Source organism: Enoplosus armatus, chromosome 11, assembly GCF_043641665.1.
Source record: "Enoplosus armatus isolate fEnoArm2 chromosome 11, fEnoArm2.hap1, whole genome shotgun sequence".
Lineage (NCBI taxonomy): Eukaryota > Metazoa > Chordata > Actinopteri > Centrarchiformes > Enoplosidae > Enoplosus > Enoplosus armatus.
In genome coordinates, this window is record NC_092190.1 from 18,834,601 (window position 1) to 18,860,694 (window position 26,094).

Genomic DNA, 26,094 nt, shown 5'->3' on the forward strand with positions numbered 1-26,094 from the left:
TTCGATTCTCCCAGTGGAGGCAGGGGAGTAACGTATGAGTCATGTTTTAGGAACTGTGATTCAGAAAGTCATGCTATCATCAGTCATGATGAGAGTGAGAGAGACAGAAAGATCGGTATGACAGCGTGCGACACATCCTTCTGTAGAATCAAACCCAAAGTCACAAAAAACCCCACTAAGTCTACTAACAAGCCTGCTTTCCTTACATGCCTTGAAATAATTAAGCGCAAAGTTGCCGTCCCTGCCAAATCTCCCGGATCAGGGTGCTGTGATAAATCTCTCTGGGAGAAAATTTGATGTGGGATTGTTTCCCTGATCTTCTAAATTTGTGTATGGCAACTTAATTGCGTCTGAATGCTGAACTTGTGTAGTGTTTTACTACCCTGGTGACTCCATGCTGGCAGAATGCTTGCTTCCCTCCACTGGTGGGGGGAAACCTTTTTATTTGTGGTTTCTGAATCTTTATTCTAAGCTACTCATAAAGCACTGAGATGAGTGATATCATGTGGTCTTCATCAACAAGGGAGCTTTTTGTTTTAGTTTATAGTCATTTAAATGGAAAGATTAAAGGCTGTGACACACAGGCAAGGTTAGAGAGCAATGGGAACTTCAGCCGGCAATTTTAACAAGCCCTCTGTTTTTCATGATACTTTTTCTACTTACAGAGCACAAGAGGGTCCTCACATTGACAGAATTCAAACTTTGCAAACCCACCTCACCCTGACCCCCTGTTTACATCAGACAGGGAGAGTGTAAGAAAAAGATGCTGTTGCATTATGGGAAGCGTAAGATCCAGCGTTTTTGGAGCTTGACCCATACTAAAGACTAAAACTACTGCTCACACACACACAAAATAAAGTGCCCCTTTAATTCAAGTCGCAAAATAAGCCACACTGTAGGTTGAAGATAATTTAATTGCTAAAAGAGATCTACTTTAAAATCCTAATCCTATCTTGAGAAATGAAGAATTTAGGTATAAAACAAAGAATTAAATGCAAATCAAATGTAAATTGTAAGCTCTTTTTGTCATTGCGGGATACAAAAAGAGTGTCAATGTACACAGATGCAAACACACACAGGAGGCTAGTTGAAAATCATGGTCTGATTTGAGGATAAAACTGAGAAGGCAATCTAATTGGTCTCTCATCTTCATCATCTAATCATCATAACTTATTCATTTTCAAAATCAAAATCAGTCTGTCTTCCCTGCAGTGTGGACTTCCTCTCACATCTCAAACATCATTCTTATCCACATCCTTTCTCTTGTAATCGTCTTCATCATTTGAACCAAATCTCTAATCAAACCAACACAAAAGTATTCTTCACTTTTGCAACACCCTCATCATCGTCAGCCTCCGCATCGCTCCTCCAGTGAATATGGACGTGCTCCCTCGCAGAGTGCGCAGGCTAAGTGTTTCTGGTTTCCTTATCTAAAAGGATCTCTATCCTGCTTTAACGAGGCACTTGACCTCCCTCGGCGCTCTCCTACTCCCTGGGTGACGCAAAAAAAGTGGGCTGGCGAAGCGCTAAGTGCAGCAGTTTAGAGGACTATCGGTGCGCACCGAGACATCACTAGTCAAGCAGACTTCATTTAGAGCGCCTATTTGGGTTCCGCTGTCTCTCTCGGATGTTACACCGATGCAGATACCTTGGCGGAGATACCGGGATGTGTACGGATGTGTGTGAGAAAGACAAAACTGACTTTTCCTCAAACTTGTAGCAACCTCCTCCCGTTCAGTAAGTTGAGAGGTGGATGAAACTTTTTTTCTTTTTTGAATGAGGATCCCGCCGCTGGCTGGCACATCTGGACTCGGGGTAGTCGGAGCTGTCAAGTCCAGCGCCAACGTCTAGCCGGACCTGACCTGACCCTCTTCTGTTGTCCTCCCTAAACTTTAAGGCGGAATATTGGACCTTCAACTCTTGTCTCTTTTATTTTTAAAACTTTTTTTCTTTCTTTTTTTTTTTGTTTTCATAATTACAAGGCACACAATGGAACACTCAGTCCTCAGAATAACATGCGTCTTGGCGGTTATCTGTCTCTTGGACAAAAGGTGAGTTGAGTTTAATAAGGTCTGAATTCAAAGTTCAAAAAGTGAATCTCTGTGTTGGTTTATTGAAATGAAAGAGCATCTCTGGTTCTTCATTTTACTTTATTTATATTCATCATCATTTAGTTATCAAAAGGATACTGTGAATTAAATAATTATCTATTTTAACAACATAGTCAGCTTTGGTTCATTCAAGCAAAAGTTAAATAACCCCCACTGTTCTGACTGATGTGTGCTTAAAGCTAACACATAAAAGCATAAAATAAAGAATGAATTAGTAGTCTGCAGTTTACTATCTGTTGCCAATGATCTGCTTCCCATGCACCCCTCATTTCATGTTGCCAAAAAGTTGCCTTTGGAAAGATAGTTGTTGAAACATGTTTACTCTCAAATCAGGAAACCCAACAGGTAGCAACTGAGGCAAAGTGCGATGACACCTAGAAATGAGGGCACCACTACACAAATGAGTAACACTTGATGTCACAGCAAGTTGTGTTTTTCATTGCGAGTCCAAAGCTACTGGTTGCTTTTTTTTTGCAGAGAGAGCAGAAGGTGGTTTGTCTTTTAAGTCTGCGTCTTTGATAAAGAGGCTTGCAGAAAAAGAAACTTGCAGATATTCACACATTCTGACGAAACTATGGAAAGAAATAGTTTGCAAAGTTTCTGCAGCTGTGTGAGTGTCGGTCTCTCTGTGTGTGTTACTGTACACTCCTCCCTACACCTGGGTATTTGTGTCTGCATGTCGGGGTGTGCTTGAGCATGTGTGTACACAAATGTGTGTGTGTGCCGACATGTTCCTGACTTGTGTGTCTCTCAGTCATAAAAACGCTGAGACACACAACCTGTGTTTTGCCTGTAATGACAATGAAAAGAAAAGCTGGGCACCTTTTCGGCTCTCAAGCCATCATCAGCGCAGCCTGTGTTTTCCTTGTTACTGCTGTTACTGTTTCCCTGTGAAGTAGAAGAGGACTTCGACCGCTGTCAGCTGAATTACTGTTGTTCACATGATTGATCTGCAGCAGGAGCAGCAGACAGTTGCGTGCAGAGACACACCTTACTGCTAAAATGACACTGAATTTACATACTAACTGATTCCCTGAGGTGATTAATGTGAAGGAGGAAAGTTGCTTTTTCCCTGCGGTGCATCTAAAACTGTTGGATTCAAGCCAAACAAAGTGGATGCTGTTCCCTCATCCCACCACTCCAACTCACCTGTTCCACTATATAACTATTATCTTTCACAGTTAGGTCAACGTCAAAGTGAAGAACGGGAAACAAAACCGGAATTTGGCCCAAATTAACACAAAATGCAAGCACAATATGTCACACATGTAAATCAGTATGAACCCACTCCCCACTAGAACCACCCACCGGACCTTTTCTTTGTGTTCTGTGTCAGTAAGCATTAACTAAACAGTCTTAGCTCTCTTTTTATATTGGTGACTACTTTGCATAAAGTGAATCAATCTGAAAAACAAGACAATCAACTAGATGGGCGAGTGCATTTCCCCTTTAAACTGCCAGCATGTGGTTATTGAGGTTTTACAGGAATTGACTACACTGGGGGCCATTAAGTCAGGGCGTCTGTTTGATACTGTGGTAGTGTGAGTGTTGCAGTGACATCCAAGGAACATTAACAGAAAAGTCCCAACTAGACTCCTGTGAAAAACAAAAGAGACAAAAGATTTATGAGTTTCCGTTTGCCTCGTCATTAACCTGACCTTTGTGCTCCATGCAGGGTAGACTCCAATGAAATCTTGGGCCTGAAGCTCCCCAACATCGACCCGATCCTGAATGCCAACACGGTGTGTCTGACACTGCCAGGTTTGACGCGGCGCCAGTTGGAGGTGTGCATGCGGAACCCAGACGTGACGGCTTCAGCAATCCAGGGAATCCAGATTGCCATCCACGAGTGCCAGCACCAGTTCAGAGGGCACCGCTGGAACTGCTCCAGTCTGGAGACGAGGAACAAAATACCCTACGACAGCATGGTCTTTAAAAGAGGTCAGTTTTATGGTCACAATACAGTATGCTACAGAAATGGGCCTACTGTACAATTGGCCTTTCTTGTAACCATTTTGCACCTCTTCCATTCAAAATTACACTTACAGAGTGGGGGAAAGCAAAATGTTGCAGATTTTAAATGTTACAAAATGCCAAGAGCCCATTAGAGAAAACTTACAAGACACCTTTAGGGCAATGAGGTGTAGCTTATGAAAAAAACAATGGCGTACATACGTGCAGTTCAAACGTTTGGCCTTCAAACAGGCTGCAGTTTCATCCTCAAACACACTTTGATTGAATACCTTGAAAGGATGGGCTTAGAAAGATTAGCTGCCACAAAGATACACGTCCTAAACAAGCACTGGTATAATATTATTATTACTCCAAACACAGTCAAAAGATTGTCAAAGGGGATCATTGTCCCCCATGGACACAATTCTTGAATATTATCTCACAGGAATGAAATGAAACTCCAAATGGTTAGGTTACCTCTGGTCACCAGCATACCGGGATGCACTTTCTAAATAGCCTGTACAAAAGAGCAGGTAACTTCAAAAGCAGTTAGTCACCTCAAGATTACCAGACCTCATGCAGATCAGTTTTCTCTGACACTTTGTAGTGCTGGGAGCTTTGCAACTCAGCCACAAAGGATGAAAGAGGATCTTTAGCGTTGGTAAGCCCTCAGATGGACCCATCCCAGGTTATTGACTGGAAAAGGCATCGGTTTCTTAGTAGCCAGAATACCTGGATGGATCAACAGTGCACAATTATGGTTCAAAGTTTGAGTCTTGAGTTGAGTTCGCTTTCAATTTCACCAAATGAGAAAGAAGATGGTGCTCAAAGCGTATTTATTAATAGATTCTTATGCAAACAAGGCTATAAAATGTCAAATTAGTTTCTACTTAAAGGGACCCTGGCATGTTGGGATGAAGTGCATTGTAATATTCTAATAATACACTGTAACGCATAGCATTGTAGTGCACTGGATTTTGGACGACGACATCTATCTGCTAATTTTAAGTTTTTAGTGTATAAAAAAGTGTATACTCCAGGCTTTTTTCAAAATATCCTTTTAGACAGCGGCACTGAATTGTTGATGGAATTCCCCAACTGATTAAATACGTCAGGTCTTTCCTGTGCCGTAATTTATGTTCTCCTTAATCTGTGTGCAATACAACCATGAAACTTCAGGTTTGCAACCCTCATTGAGGACTGTCAACAAAAAAACAACCTCTGAACTACAGTATATTCTTACGCACCTCTGGCCTTACTTTCACTCCTCACTGACTCATTGAGAGGCTGTTTGTCATTATTAGTAGAGGCAGTTGCTGGTTGTCTGGCATCCCTGGTTTGCCTCGGGTGCAGAAACTCCAAACCACCGACATAAACAATCTTTTTAAATCGGATGATTCATCTGCTACATGTTGATATGTTCTGCTCCTCAGGAGCAAAAAAATTGATACAAGTAAATGTGGTGCAACTGATATCGCGTGCAGCTACTGCAAAAGGGCAGTGCTCTCGTTGAGATGTACAGACATGGTAGCTGCCCCTTGAAAAATAAATGACCTAGTCTCACACAAGGCTTATGTATACCGATATGTACTGTGACAACAAGTTTATCTAGGTTTTGGGCATTGAAACATCGCTCGTTCAAATATTCTTGTACAGCTTTCTCAAATCCTCTGATATCCTATAAAGTTTTTCAGTTGCGTATCAGGGGCTTTGCATCTCAATGTTTGTTTTGGTGTATTATTTTCCTACGTCAGATGCTGCTCGGATCCTCTCTGTCTCTGCCACGTGTCTCTCTGCTGATGGATACCGATAACTTTTATGGGCCCATGTTCATTCCCATTTAGCTTGCATTAATAACTAGGCTAAAGAGGACGTCAGGCAATGCATGGATGGACAGAAATAGGAGAATTTCTCGCTCTTTCTGTCTTTCTTTCTTTCTCCCTCTCTTTCGCTGTCCCTGTGTCTGTGTCCTCCCTCGCCGGGCTGCTCCTGATGTTCTTACTTCCCTTGCCAGTGCAAGTTCTTGTGAATTTGCTCTCAGCACTTTCCCAACTCTCGGCGGCAAAAGCATAAACCTGTTTAGTCGGTTTCTGTAACACAAAGTGACAGTTTCCTTTGAATCTTTAATTCATTTTGTCACTTCCTCTGCCATCAGTTCAGCCGGGCGTGCCGCAGCCGGTGAATTATTTGTTAGATTGATTTGTTCCCAGTCTTCCGGGGGCCTGCGTTGCAGAGCCCAGCTCAGAGCAGGGCAAGAGCTAAAACAGGCTCTCTATGTGCCTAAGTGCCATCCCTCTCACTTCCCCCACCTTGTGTGGGACAAGGTGGTAGGGTGGAGCAGAGGGGTTGGCGGGGGGGGCAGATTGTGAGTTAGTGAGTCAAATTATATATATAGTCAGAGCAATTTCAGAGTTTGTCTGTGTGTTTTGCTGCTATAAAACCAAATTCATAATTGCTCTTGATCAGATGTTCAGCTTCTACAATAAATATATTCTTTATAATAACAATGGATCACATTACTATGTTGTTATGTTTAAGGGGTTGTTGACAGTGACAGAGAATTATCATCCGACACTGCAGCTACAAAGCGTTGATGTTCATTGTTTGGTTTTACAGCCTAAAAGTTTTACTTTTTTAGTTTTGTCTCACCACTCTCGTGTTACCAGATGCAGCATGAAGCTGTGCTCAGCAAATGAATCTCTGATAAACCCACCAAACAGCAGACAAAGTTAGCTGGTAACCATAGTGGAGTACATAGCTGCTAAAGAGCCAGATATTCCCCTCAGGAGTTGGTGGAGACCAAAACAGAGCTGAAATTAGAGTGAATATTGGACTTGCATTCATCAGGTGGACACAAAGACGACTCCATGTGAATGTTGCTCCATATCTGCTGGATGTGTTGGTAAGCAACGTTTTTACAGCTTCAGGCAGGTTGTGTGCAGCTAGAGACACTGTGGGAAGCGTTGCCAGCTTGTCGAAATGAGGACTATCAGCTTCCTTGCTAACTGAAAATCAACCTGCATCTGGTCGACTCACTGCTTTTTTCAAAGTCCAAGTTACAAGACGTTAAGCAGTGGTTCAGACTGAAAACAGCCCTGCATTAAGACAGCCCTACGTTACAACAGCGCAGGGGGCTGCTTTGGTGGGGGCTGTAGTTTAAGGCCTGTTTATTCCAGAACCTTGTCGGATGACATTGCTTTGGTTTGCAGCAAAAGTTGAGCCTGGTTTAACTTTTTTTCCTGGACGACACTGCGTTGTTTTGCCAGAGCGCCTTGAGTTGACACCCCAACTGCGGCTTCAAGGCATTACTAGTGCCTTGTGCAAAACTAATTGAGCTTGATTTAGTGAAAACTAAAGCAAACCATGGAAGTGTTCATTCAGAATGTGACAATATGCTTTAAGTCCTGCTTCTGTCATCCAGGCAGGAGTGTTTAAATCATACAGCAAGATGGTGTTCTGATGGAGGGACACTTTGTATTTGAATAAGTATGCTGGTATAGTTGCATTACATTGACAATAGTCTTACTATTACCGGCAAATGTGGACAGTTGCATGGGAGAACTACAGCCTGTCATTACTCTACGGATGAATTTCTCGTGAACTCATTGTGATTGCGCTGCCTCTGACTTTTTATGTGTCTAGTGTCAAGTACACAACAGCCAAAAAGTCCAGCAAATGTGTCAACCTTTACATCACATCTCACAAAAACAAAATAATATCAAGATTACTTAAATATATAAATAAGGAAGTCAACATCAAACAGCGCTAAAAGAGGCAGTTCCAGTTAATAGCTTTTTATTTGACTCCAGCAAGCAGCCTGAATCATTTCCCCTTCAAGCAGCATGCTATAAACCCCTAAGTGGTTTCTTTTCATGTTTTCTTTACAAGTTTCCATTATAATCTCTTCTGTTTTCTACACCAGTAAGTGACTGCCAGTGGGGCTGCTTTAATAGAACCTGAGGGCACCGTGCTCACAGGCAGTAAACTGAGACCTAACAACAAACACTGCAGAGGGTATGAGTGCAAGTGCTGCTGTTGCACTTCATCCTTCAGTATTCACGGATTCCACAATTGGACATGGATTTTTTTTTTTTGTCACAGAAATATATCAACACAGACCGGGTGAATGTGTATGTGTGTTTATACTGCCAGTGCGTGTGTGCGTAAGAGAAGAGCACTGTAACATTACCTTGCTGAATTACAGATCAGTTGTGGTGGCGCTGCACTCATTACATGTGCCGCATGCGAGTTAGACTTGCTGTCAAGGAGAAAGGGATGTGTTTAGCCGTAAAGGCAAAAGCAGTCACACGTCGTATAGAGAGATTACATGCACACAGTCATTTACCACCTCCTCTACATGCAGCAGTCCGTCTGAGGCCAATTTGAAGTGATTACAAGGCAAAAGCTGCGGGATGGCATAATCAGCCTCTCTAACCTAAACACATGCACGTACAGTAACACATAGTTTGGTCCTGAACTTTCATTGCAAAGATATAATATGACAAAAACAGATAAAAGGATCAAACGGCAGTCATCTGATGCCACTAAGTCAGCCGGGGAAGTAAGTCAGTGACCAAGTGCTAGTTGTTCCAGAGGAGCAACGGTTACAGGCTGGATAAAAGATCTCTTGAAAGGGTTGAAGACGAAGGTATCAGGAGGAACAGCTGTGGAGGAAAGCAGCAAGAAATCCCTCCAATGTGGTTCAAAAGCTCAAGAGGACATGTTTAGTACAGGGACACAAATCCGGGATCTAACACCATTCTACTCACTTATATTGATAATACATGTAAGGCAACAGCAGCAAGTTGCACTGCCTCATATCTTGTATTTAAACACAAGAACAGACAGAAGGCGACGCAGCCCTTTTTAGTGTGCGAATCCTCTGTGAGTTCTCTGATGGGAGTGGTGGGGGTTGGAGTTTGGAACACTTAATTGCTATATCGGCCCAGATGTTTCCCCTGGTTGTGTGCCTTGGTATGTGTGTATATAAACGTGTGAATAAACTCTTATGTGTGTCTTCATCAAAATAGAGGAAGCTCTTTTACTACAGCGTTATTGATGGAGGGTGAAACAGGAGCATGCAAACTCACTAAATGTTATGACACATGTTGCTAACAGAGAGGTCAAAACATCTCTTTGTCTTGCTCATTTGGCTGCTGGCGGAGTTTTAGGGCTAGGAAAATCGCTCGACATCTAAAAGTTGTATCCAGCAGTTTTATAACGGAACTTTAATGAGGGGAATTAAATCGTTTTGTTGCTATTTCTGATGCTTTTTAAGTTAAAAATAGAAAACATACCACAACTCAGAAGCACTTGTAAACTGCACCTTAGTCAGAGTAATCAGAGTGGTTTTGGATTGTTATCTAGCAAATGTCCCCATCTACCAGGTAATCCTCTCATTTCACCTGACAGGTTCATGACACATGCACTGCCTGCAGGTTATTGAACATTTGTTAACATTTTACATCAACTCCATCTTATGTAACATAAATGCATCAACAGTGGCTTCTTAAAAGAAATGTGACACATTGCCGAATATTGACACAGTCCTCATGTCAGGTTTTGTAATTTTGGACATAGCAGTGAAGCACAGTGTCAGTTCAAGTCAAGAAGAGTTTCAACTCTGTCTTTGTCTCAGTTATTTTAACAGAAAACATGTATTGGATTAAGCTATGAAACTATGTGTTATGACGCGTCTTTTTTAGACAAAATATCCCAACCTTCTCTGTCCCAAACTCTGTTTTCTGATAGCGGGTACATTTCCTATAACCTTCTACTTCCACATTAGGCTATATAACAACACCACGCTGCTTTCACCCTACAGGTTTCCGAGAGAGTGCCTTCGCGTATGCCATCGCAGCAGCAGGCGTGGTGCATGCAGTGGCCAACGCCTGCTCCATGGGCAAACTGAAGGCATGTAGTTGTGACGAGAAGCGGCGCGGGGACGAGGAGGCCTTTCGCATCAAGCTGCATCGCTTGCAACTGGAGGCCATCCACCGGGGGAAGGGTATGGTACATGGCGTCATGGAGCACTTCCCTGCCGACCTGCCGGGGCCCCAGGATTCCTGGGAGTGGGGCGGCTGCAGCCCCGATGTGGAGTTCGGCGAGAAGTTCTCGAGGGACTTCTTGGATGCCCGCGAAACCTACAAGGACATCCATGCCCGTATGAGGCTGCATAATAATAGAGTTGGCAGACAGGTGAGTGGGGAGGGGGTCAGAAGTGAGAGTGCATGTGCTCTTGTTTCTCCATGTCAGACACATTCATAGGCCCAAATCATACATTTTAATGTTGTTCTCTGTGATTTGTACAACTCTAGGACCTGTATCTAATGGCTTTGAATCACTTTGAATTCAATTGCTTTGGCAATTTGTGACTTTTTCTTCAAATTATGCTGATTCAATAATGACCAGGCGCTCACAATTTTATGAAAGTGCAATTCTAAATCACGCGAGTGCTCCTTTAAATTGAAAATAATTTAGTGTGAGAAGGTAATTTATGTTATTACTACTATATTACCGCATATCAACAAGTGCAGCTGTTGCTTCCATTTTAAATTGACCGAGTTAAAGTTTGACCAATAAACTCCATGTATCCACAAACCTTTGAAGAAAGCAGAACACAGTTAGATACAGTATCTCCCTCTGCTGATGTAAATATTACACTATCGTTAATATCATTTATACAAGAAAACACATTACACCATAAAACAGGTGGAGAGCGGGTGGGTCGAGTGTTTCTGGGCCAATGATAACGCTACAGTGCACAACACAATCTGATTTTATTGGCCAGGTCAACAGCGCTCTGTCATTGTTAGATTGCTGTTTATTTCTACTGGCGGGGACTACTGTGTGTGTGTGTGTGTGTGTGTGTGAGTGTGTGTGTATTCATTCGGGTTAGTTTGTCTAAGTTGCCCTCGCAGTAATAGTTACTCTGTTGGTCCCATTTCAAACAGTTTTTGTGGCTCTACAGGGCAGCAGAAGTTGTTTTTCCTGTAGAGGAATTATTTGAAAAACAGCCTTATTAATGGAGGAGAGACAGGGTGCGAGGCTGCTACACTGTTTGCTATTGACAGTGAATTTTCTTTTAGTTATGCAGAAGAAGAAGATTGATGTGGGTGCAGGAGATTATAATTGGCTTTTCCAGTAGCTGAGTTGAATTTCTTTTATCATTTCGTTACACTGGTTAGCATATTTGTGTATCTATGCTTTGTTGACATCACCTTAGTTTTTTTTTTGATAACTTGCAAAACAAATCAGATAAACAATTTTGATTCAATATAAAGGTATTTTCATGAACAGGATACCCAGGGAAAGAAAGTTTCAAACCATTGTCTTATATCATTTATTTCATCTACTGTACTTAACAGTTCAGAGGTGGCCTTTTGCCTTTTACCCTCTCTCAGTGCAAACCAAAGCGAGGGATCTGTATTTGTTAAGGTGGCCTCAGTGGGAATTCACAATATCGCCTTGGGGTTTACATTAACACAAGTCATTATTTGTTGTTACTGTCAGATTAATTGGACAATAAGTCCAGTAGATAAAATACAAATCTACAGATGTGGTAGGTAGATGTGGAGGTAGCTAGTGAACACTTTGTGTCAGCCTGTTGCTTGAGTTACCACTTTTCTAGTTTGCTGTATTGTGCCCCTGTTTTGTTGTTTCTTTAGGGAAACTCTGACTAACTTTGGACTAACTTTGTTCTGTTATGATGGTGGTCTTGTGCTCGCTGTGTTCTGTCAATAACTCTAGCCGCAGATCAGTCATGATGTTGAAGTAGAGTGATGGTGCTCAATACCAGGAGGCTCCATCTATAGTTTTTCCAGCTGAGAAGTAGACTTTTCCTGTTTCGCATGTAGGTTCACTGACATGTTCCTCCTTATTGGAACAAATAACATAATTGTAGTCATTATGTAGTAATCAAGTCACCTATGACATATAAATCATCATCATCATTGCTGTTTGTTATAGCTATATTATGGTGGTATTTTGAACTATGTAAAAGAGTCAAATAGAGTATTTCAGGATGAACTATTATATGAAATGTAAATTGTATGTAATAATGAACCATTTAAGCAGTTGTATGAAGTTCAAATCTTGGCATAACTTCTTTTGGCTAACACGCTCATACCGAGGTCTCAATGGGACAGAAAGATGTAAATGACAGTGATAAGCTTTGGGGATATCCAGCACTGTGGTGGAACAGAGACAAGAAGCCACCGTAAATTGCTCATTGTTCCCGGTTTCCTCCTGAGTAATTTGGGCCCGTATCTTTCCATCAGTTTACTTCTGGTTTCCTTGATTATGCAGACAAAACACAAATGTGGAGCGCGTCAGCCGAACTTAACAACAGCTGGCCTCTGTGCAGTAGCTGTAATGGTAGAAACAGTCATAGACGTAGAACTGGTGACATAAATCCCAATCAGTGCTGTGTACATGGAAGTAAACTTTGGGTGGGAGCTGATATGACTTCAGTTGTAATGAGTTCATGAGCCAATTTGTCTTTTGGGTCTTCTTGTTTGGATGTAGTAAGTAAGGTAATGAAACATGGTAACAGGCAGGGTTGCTGCAGTGTGGCCTCATGTATGTTGTCTTTACTCCGTCTACTGCACCTCTTGAGGCCACATGCAGCAGAGTGTCGTAGACACTGTCCCACATCCAAAACACCCCAGGTTTGTTCCTGTTTTGTCTTTTCTTGTTGATTTGTCTTTTGCAGCTGTGTATCCTGTCAAAATGCCCTTGAGCGAGAAACTGAAACCTGTGAGTAGGTGTGTATTTGAGTCTCTAATATGTAAAAATGCTAAATAATGGGTTATAAAAAAGTAGAAATAGGAAGAGAAAAGTGTAAACATAAGCTTAAGTAAGTATAAATGGATGTTTAGATAATCATTAGCCATCACTTTGCTGCTAATTCTGCCCTCGTAGATGCGTAGATGGTCATACATCATTGTTACTGACTTTTCATAATACCCCTCTACTGACGTATGATGACATAGACACCAATTAGCCTATTAGCCTCAAATTTAAATGCCACTTTTATTATACACAGGCACAACCACAATTACCCATGATACATGACTATTACAGGGATCAGTTTGGTGAAACAAAGAAAGTTTCTGACTGCAGTATAATGGCTTGATGTATACAATAAGAAATACAATAACCAGAGGGATGTGTCATGAATTTGATGGGCATGAAAAGCTGAGGAAACTAACATTACCTGTACATGTGACCGGAAACAAAAGCTTACAGAACAAGTTCATTAGGCTGCCACTGTGTCATATTGGAGGCTAAATTTCAAAGGCACAATGTTAATTAAAGGCAACATTTATAATGTAAAATGAATTATATAATTTTATAGATTATATACATTACAAACAAGCTTGTCAAACCAGTCCAATTCCGCCATTTGGCAGGTGAAGTGCCCAGAGGAAGATCTTTCAAAATCAGAATATTTAATCACACCCTTTAAACTTTGAGAGGAGCAACAGTAGCTCAAAGATTGTTGGATCTTTCCAGACAGATATTTAGAGGAGGCTAAATATTGGCTGTCAGACTCTTCACAATAAATTTTGTTTTCAGTGTGCCAGACTGCCGAAGCGAGCCAAAGCATCAATCAAACAAGAGAAACTTTGACTCTGAGTCATCAATATCAAACAGATTGTGCCGAATGTTTGGAAAAGATTCTAACTGAGGACTAGGACAGAATAACACTCAGTGCTCCTTGACCTTTACCTCTTGTATTTTGACACAAGCTTCATGACCCCTGATAACCTCGTGGGGTTCAAAGCTGAAATCTTTTGCCTGCTCACCTGCCTGATAGATCTGATTATACATAAGAAAACATCTCCAAACTGTTAGTAAGGAAGTCGTAGAAATAATAAAATGAGCTTCATGGATGTCTTTCATGGAAAACAAAGGTATAAAATTAGGGGACTATGTGAGTTTTCAGTAGAATACCAAACCTGTGTTTACATGGAGATGCTTAAAGGGGTCTGGTTGACTTGTTACAGCTCACCACTGCAGATCAGTGCTTGAATGAATGGGATGTACGGAGGCAATTCCTGACTGGAAGAGAGAGTATGAGTCCGAGTTAGTCATTGCAGAGCTGTTGTACTGTAAAATACCACGCACCTTGATGACTTCAAATGGTATAGAAAGCCGCAACAAAACCCCTTTAAGACCTTAAAACACACACACACACACGCATGTACGTACACACACACAGCCCCTAGAATCAAACAAAACACTGACAGGTGTGGCCTCAAAATAATACCTACCCTTCCCGTATCTCTTTCCTCCCACCGACCTGCCGCTACCATCGCCTCACCTCCCTCTGCCCCGCTCCTCCCCTCCACCCCCGTCCCCGCTCCCCCCTTTCAGAGAGGTAGTCTTTAAGCAGAGGAATGCGGTGGTTTTTTAGCGGGGTGTGCATGTCGCCTCATGCCCACCCCAGGGTTCTCACGACGTCCCGTCTTGTTTTTAGCCCTAATTAGTGGCTGCTGGCAGTTTGGAAACAGATGTTTAAAACCCTGCAAAAGATTTTAGACTTCAAACACCGGGGCGGAAAGTAGAAAGAGATTCGCCCTTCCTTCCCTCCCCTCTTTCCCCACTCCTGCTCTGCCTCCTCCAACTTCTCTCCAACAGGGCTGATTACAGAAATAATGCCGTGCATGAAGGAGGCACAAGAAATTAATGCAGAGGGGAGGTTCATTTACATGATGTCACACCATACATAAAGTTCAAGCTTTCCCAGCTGCTTGTTTACACTAGAGTAAGTAGGAAAAATAATAACAAAAAATTGTATTTGTTAGATAAATCCCCTAACAAAATATGTTTTAAAACATGCAAAAACCTAACATCCATGGCTCTATTTAATGTGAAAGCTACTTTAAAAGGTGATGAAACTCTTTTTATTCAACCGACTCATAATTCTTTATTTTTTCGTGAGATTAATATGAATTCATAAAAGCCAGGTAGTCAGAATTCTGCATTCATTTTACTGTGAAGATGCACAGTTCAGCCCTCCATGGTGTTGTTGCAGTGAACCAAAACACACTACTGTTCAGTAGTTAATAATGGTGGTTTTAAAAGTCTTAATACATATTTAAAGTGGCTGCTTATGAAATGGAAACACTTCAACAGGGCAGTAAATTTCTTGGCCAATTTTTTTTCTTTTTTTTCTGAGCGTTCTTCTCAATCGTTTAGAGAGCACACCTCAAAACAAATGCTTGGCACGCTTTCCTGTGTTCATGTTGCAGAGCTTAGAGCCATGTCGAGGCTCTGTTGAATCCTGTCTGTTTATTAGGCAGGTGGTGACAGTGCTGGCTATGCAACAGTGTTTCGTGTTACTGGCAAGCGTCTTCTGGTAATTACAATTTACCATCAGGGCCTGACTTCAGGGCAGTAAGGAGAGATGATATCCCCCTTTTTCAGGAAGGAAACTATACATTTCAACTTCCTTCGACCCCCTTTTTAAACATGTGTTGTAGCCAATCTGCTGTTCAATACTGGGAACTGATTTTGAACATTTGCCCTGACTCGCTCCAGCAGCAACACTTGTGTGTTGTTGACTCTTGGTGATCTCCACGATGCCTAAGTGGGAGTGGAGGTGCAGCAGGAACTGTGCCATCAGTACAATGCAGTTTTGACTTTAAAGTCACAGTGAATTATCTGTCATGAAATGTATTTCTGAGCGAACAGGTGGACAGGGTATAGTTACGAAAGGGATTTAAATCAAATCCCTCAGATCTGATAGGCTCACTGAAAAGTGGTCATGGCTTAGCGAAGACATCCAAACACACACCATGATGTTGCTCTGCTAACTACCCACAAGCTAACAGTTATGTGTGGTACAGTATGATGGGCAGGGTTAGATAGTAATGAATTGCATTTGAATGGATTAATTTATGTATACAACCCCCCACCTCGAGTTCAAGATGAGTCATTACAATATCACAGGAAGAGAAAAGAGAGGGATTTTGATGTAACTGGTAGATATACCGTATTACTGCCATATACCAATTAATACATGGACACAGGTGTATATGAATATTTTTTATTTCACTTGGATGACTGGGATTTGAGCTTGCACTGCACGTCTGCTCAGACCACACGTCAAAAGCATTCAGCGCCGTCATAAAAGGTGGATTGACTCGTGGCTGATGCCAGCACCTACTGCAGCGGCTGATCATGTATTGCAATGCTCAGTGGCAAAGGAAAGGTCTTTGGATTGATTCAAAATTGAAATAAGTTTAGCCACCTGGAACTCACACCCAAGAGAACTGAGATGCCACCAAGTGTAAAACTGTACAGTTATAACTGAAAACTGTAAATGCTTGGAAAACAAATGTTTTCAGGCAATTGAAGATTTTTGGTGTGCATGACAGTGCTTCACCAGAACACTGAACATACTGTAGCACCCCGTCTAGTTTGATCTAAACCAGCAGCAGTGGGACTCCAAGGGTCCTTTTATGCCTCCTTTAACCCTTGAGCCATGATAAACTGCTCTGAACAGCCCATTCACGTTAATTCATTGACTCAGAACCCACACGAAAGGCAAAGTGTGTTTGATCAAAAATAGCAGCGTTATTGTGGGGGTTAGTCCTGTGCTCCTCAGAGGCCATTTCATATCCTGTATCCATATCCTAAAGTCGTGACAGTACAGAGGCAGAGCGTTGGATCTGACCCACCACGTACTGTACACACACACACACACACACACACATGCATGCATATGGTTATGTACACATATAGACGCATGCTCACTCCTCACAGTCCTCACAACTTTTTCTCTTTTACTCACACACTCACACATACACGTACATTTACACAGAGGCAAATGTTTTATAGTAAAAGCTCAGCAGGTGGAAGTGCTTATGCTGGTAATAACATTTTATTAGACTCTCAAAATGAGAGCTGTGGACATTGTGTGCAATTAACAGTGAATAAATACAACACACACACACACAAACAGGTTCTAACACTGGTTCTAATGTAGTTCTAACTGTATACTGTAGAAATGCATTTGCTCAGTAATTACATGTCATTGTGTTTGCATGTGTGCGTGTATTTGTCTGCGTACGCTTAACTGTTCTTTTGAAGCGAGGCGTTTGATTTGTTTAAAGTGATGTCTGGGCTTAATGTGCTGCTGTGGGATTTGTTTGTGTGCTTTGATATCGCCTTGGCTTTCTGCTTGGCTTTAAAGGTCCTTTAGTAGATTTTCTTTGAACTGACAAACACAAGGCAGCATGCAGACTAGCCTGCTGTTTATCAGCAAGAAGGGTCAACTGTGGGACACATAGACATTTGATTAGGATTTTCCCAAAAGTGGTTAGCGGTGATGACACAACGATTAAATTCAATGTTCCCAACAAAACATGAGGCATAAATTATACATGTACTGGTACAGTGTAGCTGTAATCATTTATTCTGTCACTTTTAAAACTAAATAAAATTTATAATGTAATGTCAGCCACTGTGCCTCTATATGGTAAACAATTACTGTATTATATAAATCTAATATTGCTAAAGAAGTTCATTATTAATGAGGCTTAACATTGAGACCAAATATTATATATTTGACAACAAGGAGCACAACCTAATGCATCATATTTCTGTTTTGGGATTCCCCAGACAGACAGCTAGTGGCTCAATTCCTCATTGGCTGTTGCTTCCCGCCATCAGAGATTGTTGGTGTTGTGTGTGTCATGCCACAGGACTTTCCCTCTACAAAAAAAGAAAGCTAAGCCGTAAATCATCACCAACTCCTTCATTACCACTGAGTCAGTATCGACTCAGCCAAATCTTGCTATTTGGTCAGGATGACAAAATCAGGTGTAACATCAGGCTAAAAGGAGTGTGGTAACACTTAACCTTTGGCATACTGCAGTCGTGGATCACACTTTGCATTATGACAGGGCTGCAACAGGCGCGTGCATGGCTGTGACTGAAAATTTGCCTCGTTAAGTGTGTATGTTCTCAACATTATTGGTATAGTTATTGACTGTTGCTATAGGGAATGTGTTAAACACACATGCAAAATGTTGATTGACACATACTGTACTTTTTCATTAATTGTAATGCAATACAGAAAATGACAAATGGTGTCAAATGACTAAAATAACAACCTGTCAACTGACAACTTCATCAGATCATGTGTGAAAAAACAAAACAGGACAACGTGTGAGAGTACAGTTGTCCTGGATGCTCCATGTACTGCGGTTCAATTGTGGCTTGGGACCCGGGTCACATGTCATCACCCTTTCTTTCTCTGCTCTTGTTGCTTAGCTTTTGATTCTGCCTGCTGTTTACACTCCAGTAAAGGCAGAAATAAAATAGTCTTTATACCTTTACCTAATTAACACGCTGGTTTTCAACACCAGACTGTGGTAACAAGGCCAGACACCAGCTCTGCTCTTTAGCTGACTTCGTTCCCTCCTCTTCATGGCAGGGTAGTCTGCTCTGCTCTACTCCAGTATGCTGCACTTTTTCCCCCGGTCTACTGTATTATGTAGCCTGCAGTCCTAATCTGCCACCAACATGTTGTATTTGATCTCTGTCTGGGGTTGTTTTATAGACGCCTCTGTCTTACTCTCTAAGCCAATTAAAACTTGCCAGATGTTTGTGTCTAACTGTGGTCCACCGTTGACTTTGAGGCAATTACATCTCTCAAGTGTATGTGCCATATAAGCCAATGTGTAATCAATGGAATAGCATTTATTAGCAGGTTTCCACCATTTTATCTGGTAACACATATTTTCGAACACAGTTTTTTAAGTTAGCGTTCAGATCAGTACTCTGCCTAACTAACATTGCAAGGAGAATGCAATGGGACATACTGTATCATTGTCACTTGTTTCATCTATAAAACATCAGCTTTTATCCTAGTTTGACATGGTAACCTATTTTACTCTTCTCAAACCCAGACTTCACTATTGAGCTGACAGTAAGTGTGTTATGCAAAGTGTTCTTTTCAAGCAAGCTTTTTATAGCTTGAATGAAGTAACTCAAGTTGTGTGAGACTGTACACTATTTGTATATTTCCCGGCTCACATTGCCAAGACAATCATGGCTGATGACAGGTTAGACATGATTGCTGATTACAATCAGATCTATATGGCCAAAAGCAGCAGGACATGATGATTGAGCCTAGATAGAGTATCGGCTAGACGGACAGGTGATTTGTAACAACACCCACACATCCTCACAGACACACAAACAGCCTTTGTGTATCAAGCGGTGTCGGGACAGCAAAGAGATAATCCAAAGATCATCTCCCCCTCCTGTCATCCTCTTTTCCTTTCCTTTCCTCTCCCCGACAGCTCCACCACCCAGCCCCTCCTCCACCGGCCCTGACTGTCCTCAGGGGCTAATTCTCAAGATCCACAACAAGGCAACAATAAATCACTGCGTCAGTTTTCTTCCTTTTTTCCGCAGTAGTCAAAGTTCAATATCGCAAACACCGGCGAGACAGACTCACAACACTTTTCTGTGCTCTCTCTCTCTCGCTCTCCTCTTTGTTGCACACTGCCATAGCCCCAGGTAGAGATGAGAAGAAACGGGAAGGAATCAGAAAATCACAACCTTTCATCTGATCATCAGTTAACTGATCTTGACATGGGAAAATACAGCCAAAATGTTTTGATTGATTCAACAAGTGAATGATCTGAGCTCACTGCTCCAATGTGTTTCCTTGTTATTGGATTAAAAACAATTTCATGCATTTAAACTGGCAAACATGTTTCGATTATTTTGTCAGACACTTTAAATTTAAAATGTAATGTGGCATTTACTTTGAATTAAGTTAAACCAGGTGCTCATTTGTAAATGTTTTTCTTTTTCTGCCTCTTGTGCAAAATGTACTCAACTAGTGTTTCCTCCAGCTCTTTTGCCAGATGGATGTCACACTGACAGACCACTTCTAATACAGCAAGAGCAGGCATATTCCCCATTTCCTATTACCTGTTAAGGGTCTGGATTGTACCTGTTTGACTTTCAACTACACTTCTAAAGAATATTTGACATTTCCCCCGCACACAAGTGCTTGTCAACCGCAGTTATGCTCTTTTGTTGAGGTTTTAGGAGCCTGCAAACTTTTCTTTCAGTCAGAGCACAGGGTGTGCAGCATGCCTCGAATGTTTTTAAATGGTGTGGTGTTCCTCTATAAATCTGAAAGGCTGTTGCAGGCCTTGCCATTGGTTAACAGGTTGGACTTTAGCTGAGTAGGTGTAAACCTAATTGGCTGTGTCTGACAGAATAAATCAAACGTATAGGATGCAGCATTATCCATTTATAGTGACACATAAGGCGTTACAGGGGCAAAATTAAAGTTTTGCAAAGCCCCGCACCCCTTAGTTACTGTTACTACGCCTGTCAAGCTTTCTGTTCCCGCACAGCACATATGCCGTTTACAATTATAACAGCGTCAGATTTATCAATCAAAATTCTTAGTACTTGAGTCCCTGATTTCAGATAAAAGTAGACAAAAGCTGCATTCTCAACACTATAAATTTTGCAGGCTGAAATGACAAAAGTCACCGGCAGAGTTTATCAGCTGTAGTGAACTAGATAATTAAGCTAATGCTAGCTCCATGAGTAGATTGAAATCACTGTCTCCGTTTTTAAATGTGCACTTGATGGCTACATACATGATATTGGACTAAATAAACTCTGATAGCATCCAGGTCCAGGGTCCACACAGTGGGGAGATTTTACATCATATATATATATATATATATATATATATATATTGTATAGTCGATGTGCTAGTTGTGAATGATGCTTTTTTAACATAACCTGTAGCCTCACAAAATGTAGTGAGTGAATGATTTGCTCCTTAACCTTGGTAGTAACACTCTGTTATTACTGTAGGTAGTTAAGCCAGTTAGCCGGACAAGCAAGACACTGAACCCTAAGTTGCTCCCGATGGAGACCAGCACCTTGCATGGCAGCTCGGTTGCCATCAGTGTGTGAATGTGTGAGTGAATGGGTGAGTGAATGGGTGAATGAGACTTAGCTGCAAAGCGCTTTGGGAACCGTGAAGGTTGAAAAGAACTATATAAGGGAGATCATTTACCTTTTACACACTAATTTTGTCAGAGCAGATTAACAAGCTGTTGAATCCATTGTGTTTTGAGTTTTGGAAATGCTCAAACAAAGACAACACCCTTTAAATGCAGAGTTTCGCTCTTACTACACGCATGTACACACACATTTGGCTTGTGGAGAAATCCAAAGCCTGTTGGGCCTGCCATGTTACAGTTGCTAAGCTAAGATTGGACAATCGCTGTTCAGGGGAGGGTGTTTTGTAGGCATCACAGTTCATCTCCATGCTTTTTCTGCCTTAGGAAAATACTTTTATGTAAACTACTCTGCTCTGGTACACATAAAAAACAGTTCCTCCCAACAGTTTGGCTTTTTATTTTTTCCCATGCACACCCCACAATATGCCATTAGAAATAACACTTTTCCCCTGTTTTTGTTGTTTTACTGTCCTTTGAAACCCATATCCTGCTGTGAATGTACCTTCAAACAGTAGCAATGTGGATGCAATTATAACTGCTAGGTCCGTTTGTCTCTTTAAGGTTTAAGTGGGTTGGAGAGTTTTATGATTACAGACTTTGCTGTGTGTTTAAGGCCAGCACATTTGTGATTCTGGGGTAGCCTCTGTGTAAAAACTGAACCAAACGCTGCCATCTGAACTCAGCGCAAGCGCTGTTTGAGCCAATATAATGTTGTTTACTATAAAGTCTTAGAGGCCTCTAGTATCTCCTCACCACTGATCACAGCTTCACAGAAAACTCAGCGCTCTCAATAGCAGTAGAACCATGTTTATCCAAAATGCATACTTCTAAGTCGCTGTTCTAAGTAATGCATTCTTTGTTACTGTTGTAATACACCATCAAAATGATTTTAAGCTGCATCACTGTTCCTAACATTTCTTTTAAATGCTCTACATTACTGGCGGGTTTGGTGAATGATAGCAACATAATCTCTTAGCAAAAACATATATTTGCAAAGATTGTATACATTTGTCTAAATAAGTAAGAAACCATTACTTATATAATCTAACCCTTACCTCTATGAACACATTTGCACTGCCTTTAAGTTTGAGTAAAACAGTATTTCTGTAAAAATTGTTGCAGCTCTAGATGGATGCATCATAACCTTCCCTGCTCTACAGCTTTTGCAACCATTTTTTTTGTTGACTGGTCACTATTAACTTTGACTCGGTGGCAAACAGGAGTGTTTTCTTTTGCTGCTCTTTTTCACTTGCTCTAAACAGATGAGTCAAGTGGTTCCACTTATCACTATTTCATTCTCTCATCCACCTGTCCGCTCATTCATGCTCCAGAACAAGGAAACATTTTCCCTTCTTTACTCTGCATGGCTTGCTCAATTGGGGAATTCACTGTACTTTATCCAAGAACTTGTTCTTGCTCCTTTTGAGAAAGATGGAATCAAACAACAAAACAGGAGAAGTAAAATATTTGATTTCGGTCCAAATTGACCTTTACCTGTAGTCCCCCATTTCTGTCTCGTTCTGCGTAGATGACAGCGAGTGTGTGGGTGACAGTCATATTTTGCGCGAGTTTGTGCGTTATTGCGAGCACATGTCTGGAATGTGTTAAACTGTGCAAGTGTCCAGCATGTGTGTGTATGCGTGGGTGTGTGTGTTGATAGGGGTAGCAACAGCAGCAGCATCTGTCAGTACTCTGGGTGGCTTGGTGTTCCTGTGGGTAATTGGATCTTAAAGTTCAGAACAGGTGATGACTGATAAAAACATGGACACACACAGGCACACACACACACACACACGTACCCTTGGGGAAATATTACTGGGATGGACAGGGTTTGTGCTATAGGATGTAACTCTGTGTGTGTGTATGTGTGTGTGTGTGTGTGTGTGTGCTGCTGAAAAGGGTGAGTGTGTCTTGCAGTTTTGGTCATGCTCTAACAGGACATATTTTGTTTATGTATGCAGACATACTACAGACACCAGAAACATTCTTTTAGGTTTTAAAGACCCTATGTGAGATTTCAATTGTAGTACTTGCTATATCAGGACCTACAGTGAGCCTAGTTAGTTAGTTAGTTGAACAAGCCCATCTTGTGTAAAAATGGCTTTCACTGAGTCATACTTTTTCCTGTTGATATCTGTGTGGTTCCATTGTCCAGCAGTTAACCAGTATAGTGAAAATATGTAAATGCTCCCATGCCTAATGTGCCCCTACATGTGTGTCATGCTTGGAGTCATTACCTGATGCCAAAAGATGAATAATGACACTCTCTGTTTGGGTAATGCCTGCATCCGTCAGTGTTATTTGATATCAGTATGTTTGGCAACAGACAGAGTCAGACCACCTGGCTTTTTAAATACGGGACCAATATTCCTTCAGGGCACTATGTGTCATTCACTATACGGTGGAATAGTGGCTTGCTTAGAAGAACAAACACAAGAAAGTTAAGCCAGTATGAAATATGATGTGCAGTCTGCATCTCTCCCTGTACCTGTACATATCAAACTTCAAATGTAACCAGAAAAAAACGAATTAACCTTCTTCTTTTCCTCCCCTCCTCTCACTTCCTCGCCTCTGCTCACTTCCTCACTCCATCCCACTCTCTCTTTTTTGTCTGTCTCCGCCTGTTTTTTTCCGCAGGTGGTGCTCGACCACATGAGAAGGAAATGCAAGTGCCACGGGACGTCGGGGAGCTGCCAGCTGAAGACCTGCTGGCAGGTCACCCCAGAGTTCCGGGTGGTGGGCTCAATCCTCAAAGAGCGCTTCCACATCGCCACGCTCATCAAGGCTCACAACCGAAACACCGGACAGCTCGACCACTCCCACAACAACAACAACCACCACAACCACCATAACCATCACAACCACCACAACCACCACCACCATCACCATCATCAGAACAACCACCACAATCACCACCACCACACACACCGGCGGCGGCCAAGCATCAACGAACTGGTTTACTTTGAAAAGTCGCCAGATTTCTGCGAGCGGGACCTGGGGTCGGACTCGACGGGCACGCAGGGCCGGATCTGCAACAAGACCAGCCCCGGCATGGACAACTGTGAGAGTCTGTGCTGCGGGAGAGGCCACAACATCCTGCAGCAGACGCGGAGTGAACGCTGCAACTGCAAGTTTCACTGGTGCTGTTATGTGGTGTGTGAAGAGTGCAGGATAACAGAGTGGGTCAGTGTCTGTAAATGAAGAAACACACACTAAAAGACTGTACACAATAAAGAAAACAAAGAAAAAGAGACATTTTTAAACCAAGACTAATTAATTTGAAAGGGGAATATGACTGTAATATATGTGCCCCATACCTGTTTGCGGTGGACTGCTGAATCCCAGAAGAACAAGGACAGAGTGTGAAGCAGTTGAGCCAGCAGAGAGATAGATGTGCATGTTGGTAAAGAGTGTGCACATGCGGCATATGTCTAAAGCTACCAGAGAGCTTGGATGTTTACTGCCTTCCTCTTGAGACAAAGGAACATAGTTATATGAGAGAAATATCTGAAAGCTCCAAATATGAAATTTGGGCTCAGCATATGTTGACTGACATACAGCTGCGTGAGATTCAGGTTAGCGAAGAGGAAGTTGAGAGTAAGCAGTAGATTGCATGCAGAAAGAAAATGATATTGCTTCGTAGCACCAGCAATACATAAGGTGAAAAGGCTGATGTCTTCTTCCCATGAAACTTAATTTAAATGGGGCAAGACATTTGATATGTTTTTCAAACACATCATACATTATACAATAATGTCCCTCCATCACCTATATGATGACTTACAGCATAAACACAGTCATGTTACACAGTATTTGCCATGTCTCCTATCTTATACATACTGTACATGGACAAATATAAAACCTTTCACACATCAGGATTCACAATACACAGCACAACACACCTGGAGCACTTAAGGATTTAGTGCCTTGTTCAAGGGCAGTTCAGAAGTTTCGATATTTATAGCAACTATGACGTTGCACCTAAAAGTACATCAGGGGATTGTCTGGCTCAACTGACACACGGTAGATGTGTCAATATTACTATGTTGAATGCATTATGTGAAACCCTGCTAACCGTGATGACACCCCTCAATAAACACATTCACGCATTTTGGTTAAAAAAACAAAACAAGGTGGAGTCCAGAATTGAGTCCCACGACAGACTGGACTATTCAAATTACAAGACTGCATTAAAGGGGCATGCTTTTATAATGAATGATGGCCACTGGGATGGAGGACGTTACAGCGTGGCTGAAGCTGTAGTCAGTCAAAAGACCAATCTGAAAGGCTGATTGTTGGTGCTGCTTCCTGGGATTCCTCATATCAGACTCTTACAACTGAAACCATTTCCTTCCCTGTACAAGAGGGTGTTGAAATAAAATCTACACAAATCAGCTTCCAGTAGAGTAAGAACAAGCACTAGCCCTACACACTATAAGGTTCTTTTTGTGAATCCATGTGAAAATTGCTGCCATTGTGACAAGACAGCTGTTTAGAAATAATGTATTACAGCCTCCCTAAAACACAGCACAGGTACATTATCCTGAGTTACTTTATCCAAAATGTCCCATGTGTTGTTTGTGTTGTGTGTGGTGTGTAACGTAAGAGGACTGTCAGAGTACAGTGCACAGTAGACCTTAATTTATAGTATGGTTTTCATCATCAGCATGATCTGAACAGCATTGTAAATAAAGCTGAATAATGCTGTACAAATACCATCAATAAACTTAAAGTGCCTCAGAAAACTGAGCGCACATGAGCAGGCTTCAGTTCCTCACACTATAAACATCCTAAGCTGTCATCAATCAAAGTGTTTCCTGTTTTGTGATGCAATGTACTGTGCGCGACACTGTAAGCTTCTTGTGATATATCTACACTCACCTTCTCCACACTTCTTCGATGTATGCCAATAAGGACGTTCTGATGTCAACTTCAGAGTACATAAATAACAAAATTGATATGGACTTCTGCCTACGCACATTTTGAAGATCATATTTGGTCTCATGAAA

General features: G+C 41.7%; 1 protein-coding gene across 1 annotated transcript; it reads left to right on the plus strand.

Moving 5' to 3' along the window:
• The first annotated feature begins 1,970 nt into the window (after window positions 1-1,970).
• wnt10a (wingless-type MMTV integration site family, member 10a) lies at window positions 1,971-24,286 on the plus strand. The gene is made up of 5 exons (XM_070914907.1): window positions 1,971-2,051; window positions 3,787-4,052; window positions 9,889-10,262; window positions 23,723-23,898; window positions 24,010-24,286. Exons 1-5 carry the CDS (start codon window positions 1,990-1,992, stop codon window positions 24,284-24,286), a joined length of 1,155 nt encoding a protein of 384 aa, XP_070771008.1. The 5' UTR covers window positions 1,971-1,989.
• Window positions 24,287-26,094: the final 1,808 nt, after the last annotated feature.

Bases quoted from the DNA above. Each gene is read 5' to 3' on its own strand.
- wnt10a (XM_070914907.1), top strand. From the start codon at position 1,990: ATGGAACACTCAGTCCTCAGAATAACATGCGTCTTGGCGGTTATCTGT. The intron at 4,053-9,888 runs GTCAGTTTTATG...TTCACCCTACAG, and splicing joins CAGCATGGTCTTTAAAAGAG to GTTTCCGAGAGAGTGCCTTC. The intron at 23,899-24,009 runs CCACTCCCACAA...CCACCACCACAC, and splicing joins CGAAACACCGGACAGCTCGA to ACACCGGCGGCGGCCAAGCA.